Source organism: Myzus persicae, unplaced genomic scaffold (assembly GCF_001856785.1).
Source record: "Myzus persicae strain clone G006 unplaced genomic scaffold, MPER_G0061.0, whole genome shotgun sequence".
NCBI classification, from domain to species: Eukaryota; Metazoa; Arthropoda; class Insecta; order Hemiptera; family Aphididae; genus Myzus; species Myzus persicae.
The window spans coordinates 8,563-18,770 of NW_019102045.1; the positions used below are offsets into that span (position 1 = coordinate 8,563).

General features: G+C 30.9%; 1 protein-coding gene across 1 annotated transcript; it reads right to left on the reverse strand.

Annotated features, from left to right (window-relative positions):
* Positions 1–3,311: 3,311 nt before the first annotated feature.
* LOC111031074 (glutathione S-transferase 1-1-like) lies at positions 3,312–9,752 on the reverse strand. The gene is made up of 6 exons (XM_022310861.1): positions 9,622–9,752; positions 6,168–6,309; positions 6,002–6,060; positions 4,489–4,630; positions 3,696–3,860; positions 3,312–3,609 (listed from the first exon to the last, which is right to left on the reverse strand). The coding sequence occupies exons 2-6, from the start codon at positions 6,306–6,308 to the stop codon at positions 3,466–3,468; spliced, it is 651 nt and encodes a 216-aa protein (XP_022166553.1). The 5' UTR covers position 6,309; positions 9,622–9,752; the 3' UTR covers positions 3,312–3,465.
* Positions 9,753–10,208: the final 456 nt, after the last annotated feature.

Sequence of the window (10,208 nt, forward strand, 5' to 3'; positions counted from 1 at the left end):
GGTTTCAATGTTTTAAAAATTAAAATTTTTACGTACATTTGTATTGTTTTATATTTTATAATATGTATAATGTATATATTAGGTATAATCTTTATTAATATTATACATATATGTATTAAACAAATACATTCTACATTATGAATTTAATTTTAATTATTTATTACAATTACAATTATTATTTTTATATTACATACATACAATGACACATTATAAATGTATTATGTACATACCATTATATTTGTATAAATTTATTAATTATTTTTTAAAAAATGATTCTATTGATGTTTGTTTTTTGAACTTCGATTTGGACATTTCCAACTCGTGATGGATAATTAATTCGCTCACATATGAAAATCCTTTTGTTTTAAATTTAAAGCTTTACGCGGCAGGGGAGGTGGCATTGCTAAGGAAAGGATATACAACTCTGACTGCGAACCGATAGAAACTGAATAAAAACGTAATCCGTGTTTTCACTGAATGACCCAATTGCGTTCCTTATAGACTCTGTTTCGTAGTATGTATGTATGTATGTATGTATGTATGTATGTATTTTTGTCTGTTATGAAATTGTTGGATTAAATATTAGTGTCCGTAATAGAAGGAGTCCGTTATAGACAGGTCGAAATACATTAGAATGCCTATCTTTTTGCCGGGACCTGGTCATTTTGTCCGTTAAGAGAGGTGTCCGTTAAGTCAGGTTTCACTCTGTACTAGGTACTTATACGGTTACCAGTTACGCAAGGGATCCATTATTACAGTATCACACTATTACCGTGTTAGCTGTAACCTAAGAACAATTCTATTATGCGTGCTTATTCAATATTTATTCATAAACAGGGATAAAATCTGAAATTACCTCAAAACCCAAAATTCCGGATCACAGAGAATTTTCCCTACATTATACATGGTTCTTTAAATCGCTTATACTCTACCGACAGTATCTAGTACGACAAAAGAGCGATCATTCTCAGAATGAAAAATTGATCGAGAACAACAATTTCTCAGGACCGTTTAGAACAATAAAATTGATGCCCCTCGAATCCGGTGATTATAACTTATAGTACTACTGTCATAATATTTCCATAATAATTACATTTATTAAAAAAATATAAGAAGATTTATTTAATTATTTGTACTAATAATAATATGTTGAACTTATGTCTGGATAAATTAAACTATTATGATTTATGAGTTATGACATATAATATATTAGATGTATACTGTATACTTATATAATTGTTGTTGTGTTTATGATAAAAATAATTGTATTAATAAACATTTATAACATAAAACGATATCGAATATGTCAGAGGCGGACTGGTACAACTATTCGGCCCGGGAAATCTATAATTTTACCGGTCCTTGGCGATTTCGTTATCACAAAATGTAAAAACTTAAATTTAGGTAGGTATCTAAAGTAAAAAATTTACTTTTATGAATTAAGAACGCATACAATTATACCTATAGTAATCATCCTATTAACCCATAAATAGTATATTATATTTGATTATTGTGTACAATATATTATGTAATATTAATTATTAAGTAAATACTTGAGGGCTGGACGTGGATATGGTCATCAATTGAATAAGTAAACGTTAGATTTAGTCTTAAATAGGGCATTTATTTAATTGCAAAAAAAAACAAGAAAAATGCCTTTTTTAAATTAGATTCAATGCTAGTGCATATTATAGAGTTATCAAATACCAAGATAAATTAAAAGCTAATTTAATTTAAAATAAAATAAAATGTAGACAGGTAGGTCTAATATTCGTTGTATTTTGTGTTTCATTATAGCACTGGCCCATCAGACGCTATTTGATATTTTCGAATAAAAATCTTCGACAGTTATTGGCAAGTGTCATCTTGTATAACTGAAGTCATAAATCATAGGAGCGAACATAATAAGCAATGAAATATAAATATTAGTAGAAAAAATTATATTTAATTTTCTTGGAGTTTTTACAAAATTCCATTGGTTCTTAAAAAATTTAAGAAAAATTACTTCGAGCAAAACAAATTTTCTAAAAACACCAAAAAAATGTTCTAAAAATCCAAAAACGTTGTAAAAAATACTAAATAAAAATTTTATTTTTCATTTCATTGGTGTATGACAGTAATATCATAGAAAATGCAGAAAAAATGAAATTTATACTAAAATCTGTGCCACCAGTTAAAAATAATAATTTCTAATGATGCATTGATCAGTCGAACCGAAACCTAATATTTGAAACACCTTTTAACCCAATTTTTCAATCATTAAATTTTTAATAAAAACAATTAATTTGTTTTGCCTAAAATGTTTGGATTTATAGTTAGTTGTATTTTATTTATATGATATGATGTATGAAGGGCAAAGCCCCTCACGCGTCTGTTGCCACCAAAATTTGTTTGGTGCTTAAGCCCCCCCCCCCCCCAATATTTTCGGGTGATTTGCGCTTATACCTAAAGGTAGACGCGTAGTATGCATTTTGCAGGTCAGTTGATAACACGCTGCTTAATTAACACTGCTTAGTGTTTATTGTAGTAAAATATTATATATTATTAATTCGTAATTGTTTTGGTGTATTCTAGATCCATCCTAAGGTTGCCTCATATATCAGCTATGTGAAATTTACCAGCTCAATCAATGGAAACCTTGGATCTTTAATTGAAATTTCGTAATTTCTTAAAAAATTAACAACAATTGATAAGAATTGCAATTTATGTTTGATGGCCATAAGGAAACAAATTGTATTTGACAAGAAACTTGATAGCTTTGTTAGTTTTCCTAATGTACCTATATAATATAGTCCTTATGTCTGTAAGTCTAATAAAAAAACAGATTTATGATATATTTATAATCTCAGAAGATATAGCAATGGGTAAATCGTTGCGGGACACATTGTTTATTATATACGAGTATATTTGAACAAAATATTAATTTTAATTGGTATTAAAAATAAGGGTTTTATAAAGGGTTCTAAAAATTCTTGGGTTTCAGTCTACGGTCTTTTAACCGAAGTTTTAAAGCTTTTTGTTTCAGTTACAGTTACGAAGTTCAAAAATGAAAAAACATCTAGGTTTTAATTGGTTTTTTTAAAAACGCGGTTAAACCAGTTTCAAACCCTGCACGTAGGTAACAGCATCACAAGTTTAGTCAGCATATCCTGCGCTTTACACTGGAAAATTTTGGGATTTAAGTGCTTACATGCTGTGAAAGTCAGAGTCCATTTTTTGTTTTTACTTTTTAATTGAAGGTTGGACTATGATTTTGAAACGTTCGGTGACAGCTGTTAAATAATAAATATATCAGATAAAAAAAAAGAACATGAATAAAAAAAAAGTGTGTATTTATAATTTAAATTTGTAAAAAGCAATAATTAATATTATACCGTTGAATAGTGAAAAACAAAAATGGTGTTATCAAAACACGAAACACGAAATCTAAATCTGATCAAAAGAAACGCAACTAAGTATAAACGTCTATTTCTTGGTGAGGTTGGCTACCATGATTTTGAATCCATCGATTCCTTTTTGATTGGCTTCTTGGTATCCCACCAATGTACTCTTGGACTTTTCAAACCATTTAGAGATGTTGGCGTATTTCTTCAAGTCAATACCGACAGCCTGAATAAAATACGAAAAACGAGTGTTAAACGTGTGTCTAAGTTATAACAGTATGATTTGTAAAAAAAAATTCGTTAAGAAAATACCTCAAAGGTCGAAATGGAAGCGACCAAAGCCACATCGGCCACAGTCACTGAATCGCCTGCAGCCCAAGTGGAAGACCCCAAAAAGATTTCCAAAAACGCGAGTGCATCATGGATTTTCTTCTCTTTGTCGTCGCTTTTCGGTACTCCGGCGAAAATCCAAGGGTACTGCGAAATGAAAAAAAAATTCAAATTTAAATCGCAATTCGACAAATATTTTATATGTTCCTATGCATAGTAATAAAAATCTAACGTACGTCGACAAGAAATTTTATTGCAAATAATATGGGTTTTTTAATTTTTAGAGAAATTTGCGTTTAAGTATATGTTGTACACCACGTCGTCCGTGGATAAATTGCCGATTACATAACATAAGCTTCAAAATATAGCTGCACCGTGTAGAAAAAACATAGATTGCTTCAATCTTTTTTAAATTTATTATTATAAAATGATTTTTTTTTTATTTAGACACTGGTACCCCCGAGAATCCTGGTCACATTATTGTTATAACAAACTTAAACTAATATTAAACCATAATGATAATAATCTGACGAGTGGTAGCGGTAGTCACTAGTCGGTAGACCTCAGAAACCCTATAGATACCATGTAGAACGTTTAATAATTGGTACGACAAAATATTCAGTTTGCGTGTTAAAGAAAAGGAAGGTAGGTACCAGCTAGACACCTATTACGATTGTTTTTAAACTCCAAGCGGGAAAGTCATCGCGTCAAACGACAACGATAAATTAATAATCGTTGCTAGCAGGACGTCAGAATATGAATTTGATTAACTCACGTATTGATCGGCAAAGGCAGGGTACAAGGTGCTGACGTCAAACTGTAGTCTTTGATTGACCAGCGCTTGCTTCTTCGGGTCTTTGGGGAACAGCGAATCGTTTTTACCGTAAGCTTGAACCAAGTACACAATGATTGCACGGCTGCAATGAAAACGTCAATAATTATTAAAAACAAAAAAATAAAGTATAATTACCGTTGAATATTATATTATTATTATTTATTATTAATATTATTATTACAATCAGTCGGCGACATGCCTCAACCGACACCCCCCCAAACAATCACTTACTATTATCACCATATATATTGTTTAACTAATAATCAAAATGTTACGATCGATACCGAGTGATCGTTGTCCGGAAATAATGACTACGAATCACAACTTTAGGGCGGTTACACAGCAGAAATGTTCCTTCGAGCAGTTCAATAACAACATTATTACACTATTAACTACATAATTACTATTCGAGTTTAAATACGATTGTCATAATGAAATATCGCAATAAGTCGACCACAACAAATAAATCGCTTCGAAAGTAATTATCGTTCAATTTACGGAAATCTGTACATGTAATGCACTTGGAATTACGTGAGGACGTCTGTCTTTACTTTTAATATCATAGCGTATAATAATTGTATTTACCCAGAAGAGTAGTGAACGGAAGTCAAAGTATATAACTTAATGGTACATTTTTAAAATTATTATTCATATTAAACATGTTGCGCTTAGATAAGCAAAATAAATCATGTATCTGGATATTTTTTTTTTCTCAGAAAAATTATAGTTGACCTCTTATTGTGACTTGTATTATATACTTTAGAACTGGCTAATCGCTAAATTGATTTTATTTAGCTTAAAGTTTTGAAAACAAAATAATATTTTAATTTCGATAATATATATAAATATGTATATACATATGTATCAGACCTAACCAGAGTAAAATTATCTTTAAAAGTTATATTACGTACCTATTAAGTATAAATGATCACATAAATTTCACTGAATCTCTTCAGGTTTTAAATATACATAGAACCATATAATATATAAGACTCTAAATCCGTACTTTATACATAATCCTCACATAAAATATTGTAATTTATAATAAATTAACATAATAATGGACAAATTAAGTTTGAAAGTTTATAATAAGAAATAAGACTTGGATAAGCTGTATGCCTATATGTCTACAATATATTATATTTATCATAAAATGTTAGTAATAAACAATACTGGATAGTACAATGAACTACAGACTAAAACTATTCAGTATATTTAAGTTAATATAATAACAGCTATTGTAGTATATTTTAAATGTACAAAAAATATATTATTATGTACACCATTCATAAATAACGTATCAATAATTGCAGTAACTTATGTTATCTTATCACTAGCCGGAAGAACTTGGCATTTTAATTAGCGTGTCCCATTTGTAAGCCAAATATACTATAATATCATTCAATATTTTTAACTCGTTTGGTTATCTAATAAATATTTAACTTGAACTCACCTCTCCCACAAAACCAAGTCGCCATCCACTAATGTCGGTACGCAGTGTTGAGGATTTAGCTGTAATAAAAATATATAACAACGTTTACAATATTAACACCGTACAGCGCGGGCACTATTACGAATTACGATACAATAGAATGAGACAACTTTTTTCGAAGACTTACCTTGACGAATTCTGGTTTCAAGTGTTCACCGTGGTGGAGATCTAAAGTTTTCAAGTTCAATTCCAAACCCAAAGCTTTGGCAGTAAGCAAAACGGATCTGCATGGCGGGCTGCCAGGAGTGTAGTAGAAGTCGATCGGCATTCTACAATATTAAACAAGAAAAAAACACACTCTTATAATAATATGCTTGTATTGGGATATCGTATAAGAACTTATAATATTATAATAAACGAGAACGAATCGCTGCAAAAGTTGTTTTAGACTTTAAAATTACTTTTAACAAAAACCACGCCGTGATCGTCGTACGATGACATTACAAATAATAATTATCTAATGCGTTTCAATGATGGCCCATTACGAATTCCCAAAGATTCAAACCCGGAGCGTCCTCAAGTGCGGGGAGGGGGAGGGGGGCATTCAACCATAACAATTTTTAATGTATAAAATTACTCTCATCGTCAGCAAAATAATAATGATCAAAATTTCAATTTATCGGTTCACCCCCCCCCTCTTGAAAACTTTTTTGAGACTCCCCTGACTCAAACGTTATATTTTATAGGACTGCAGTCGAGTATATAATATTATTATTATGCTGTGCAATCTATCTAGAAATTCACTAGCTCAAACCGGTGGAAAAAAAAATAACTCGCGGGGATGTTTGAGCCATAATTCCATATTTTACATGGCATTTTACACAGTTTGATCAACGATTTTCTAGTACGTTTCTACAACGCCGAAACGGTCCTTCAACGTTCGCGTTTTTAATCTGCCCACCGTTGTCGGTTAATAAGACGAAACAACTAACAAGTGCACGCAAGCAGCAAAAAAAAATAAAACGTCGGTCGCTTCGCGTGTCATGAACCCCGAATCGTAAGCACTTGATAATTACTATACGGACAATGATCATTATTTGTTTCCTTTTTTGGTGTATAGTGTATACCCCGTCGAATGCGTGAGAACATCGTGGCTGTGCGTCGATAATATTGAAACTCCAAAACATGTCATGTTTCATATTTTATTCTCACTAAATCCTACAACTGCGGGTGTCGGTAATGTAAGTTGTTGTAACATAATATTATATATATGGTCTAATGTACGTGCCACGGAATTCATGCAGCGGAATGCACTTACACGGGCTGCAGTGCACTAACCTTATAAGTTATAAGTTACAACCTACAATAGTGCAATGTTCTATACACACGTATTATAATACTGCGGGTAATAACCGGTTACGGGCGATAGTTGCAGTTTTCCTGGAGCGACTCGACGATCCAAGAGATTGTACAAAATAATGTTATAAACTATTTTTTATTTCAATTATTTTTTTAAATTTTTTAATGACCTTTTCTTTTGTTGCACGTTTGCGGAGTACAATAATTGTTACTCTCGGGATATCCTTTAATTATTAATTACGGTAGCGGTCAAACGATACAGTTTGCAGTTTTTTTTTGCACCACGTCTACGGTCACGGAATGCGACGAATTCCGCTCAGACTTTTCAAACCACTGAAGACTACGACAACCAGTAACACGAATGTAATAATTTTAGTTGGAAAAAATATGGCTAGACATTTTTTTTTTTTTNTATGGCTAGACATTTTTTTTTTTTTGAAACGAAAAGCGTAAACGAAAATTTGGTATAAATTAATGTTATAGAATATGCACTTTAGTTGTTCATTTTAAAGCTGTTGATCCCAACAGTTCTAATTCCACCGAAATAGTAAATTAATTAAACGTATTACATTTTAACGGATAACTAAAAAAAACCTGAGTTGGTGAATCGATCCACAAAAATTTGGTATTAAAATATTACGTTAATTTATATAGTAATTATAATCGCGTAAATCGTTTTTAAATTTAAAAAAATATATACCTATATAAAACTTGTATTAAATGAGCCTAAATGATTTTGTGTAAACAAGGACACCAAGGATAAACTCAAGGATAACATTTAACTTCAGTCTCCAAGGATTTCTCGCCCAAAATGAATTTACAACTATTTATGGGTTTAGTTGTGTAGCTTAATATTTTAAACCAACAATAATGAAGTGTTTTATTTTTTTTTTCAAATTGAAAAAATAACATATTATTTTATGTAAATATAGTTTGTAATTATTTAACCACGGTTTTTTTTTCCAAACCAAACTTGATAGACATTCATGGTGCATTCGATAAAAAAACATTATAAGTAAAATAAATCGAATTTAGAAGACTTATACAATTCAACTGTTTGGCGAAACATCAAACAAAAATAAAGTATTTTTGTCCGTTGTTTTGATAACACCATAATAATAATACGTGCGAGTAGGAAGTGTGCATTTTTACTATGCCCGTGAGCTTGAATAATTTGGATTTAAACGATAATAATAATTGTTGTGGTTTGTTACTATGATTTCTACGACTATTCGACTACTAACATAATCCAAGGCCATTTGTCGGTATTATCGTTGAGTGAGTATAGCCTTGAATACAGGGTCCTTTCACTTTTTTTTTGTAACAACATAGGATTTTGACATCGCCTACCCACGAAAAAAAAAAGAAGCACTATACTTAAGAAAACATAAAATATTACATAATGAGTACAGCACGTAATATTAAAGTTTTTCTAACGGATAGTAAGGTATAAGTACTTTAATATATTATTTAAATGGAAGAGAATTTGATATTGATTCTTTAGCCACCAATTCTCAGGGGTCGAATAGAATCAAAATTAAATTTATAAAAATGTCATAGACCCTATAAAAATGATGGGAATTTCAATATAAAAGTGCACAATAATAGTACACAATATTATTAGTTCATCGATCACACAATAATCCGATTTGGAGGAAAGTAAGAAAAACCGATTCCGTATGAACGGTTTGGAAATTCTAAGTCTATAAAAGTTTCGTCATTCTGTGATTTAATCAATTTAATCCATGTGATAAATGAAAATAATTAATTTGTATTGGTTTTTATATTTGGTTTGGTGACAACCGCTAGAGCACAATATTATGTTTTACGATAAAGTTTTGTGAAGACTTTAAATGTATAATATATATATATAATAAATATACTATAGAGAAAAATAATAATTTCTTAGATTAACAAGAATAATGAATTTATTATAATAATAAAGAATTATACAATAATAAACTGTATAATCTAAATAGTGCAATGCAGTTATCCAGAAAAATGCAGAAACTAGTTACTTGAACAACAAAGGTACACAAGAAAATCTCACGGATTTTTTTTTCAAAAAGTATCCAAAATCGATGGATTAAATTTGAAAAAAAATCTGTATTTTATAGTGAGAATACGAAATATTAAAAAACAAATTTATCAGGTTAAAAAGAATAATAACCCTTTTTCGACATTTAGACCCATCCCTGCGAACGAATAACAGAAACAATAATGTTCAGAGGTAACCTAATATAATAATAATAATGTATAAGTAATAGTATAGTTTGGTTTACCTGAATCGGTTTGAGTTTTGACGTCGGAAAAAGAAGAAAAAATGGTTAGCGACCGGCGTGAAGGTTATACTGACTGTTGGTAGCCGGTACCGGCTTGTCAGTTATATTTATCGGCCACTTCCCCCACCCCAGCCAAATCCCCTCCATCGACGCCAAGTCATTATTATTTTACATACTGTGTGTGTGTGTGTGTGTGTGTGTGTGTACGTTTGTGTACATACTACATACATGAATAATATATATTATTATTACAAGCCACAGTACCTATAATAGTAATAATAATATATTAATCGCTCCGTACCGGTGTTATTGTGATACAAATTGTATAATATTGCAGCGATAGTATTTTTCGTTTTCCCGCAGATGACTCATCTCCGGTCATCGCGATATAAAACAAAATTATTGTGCACGTCATTCTGCGACTTAGTATGCGTGGAAGTGAGACGGTGAAAGGACAAAGATGACGAAAGGAGGAGGAGGAAATATATCGGCAGCTGGTGTATGTATCATTTGCCGGTTTTCCCTTATATCGTACGAGTTGTAGATAAAACAAAATAAATTTAAAAAAACAGCCGCCGCCGCCGATC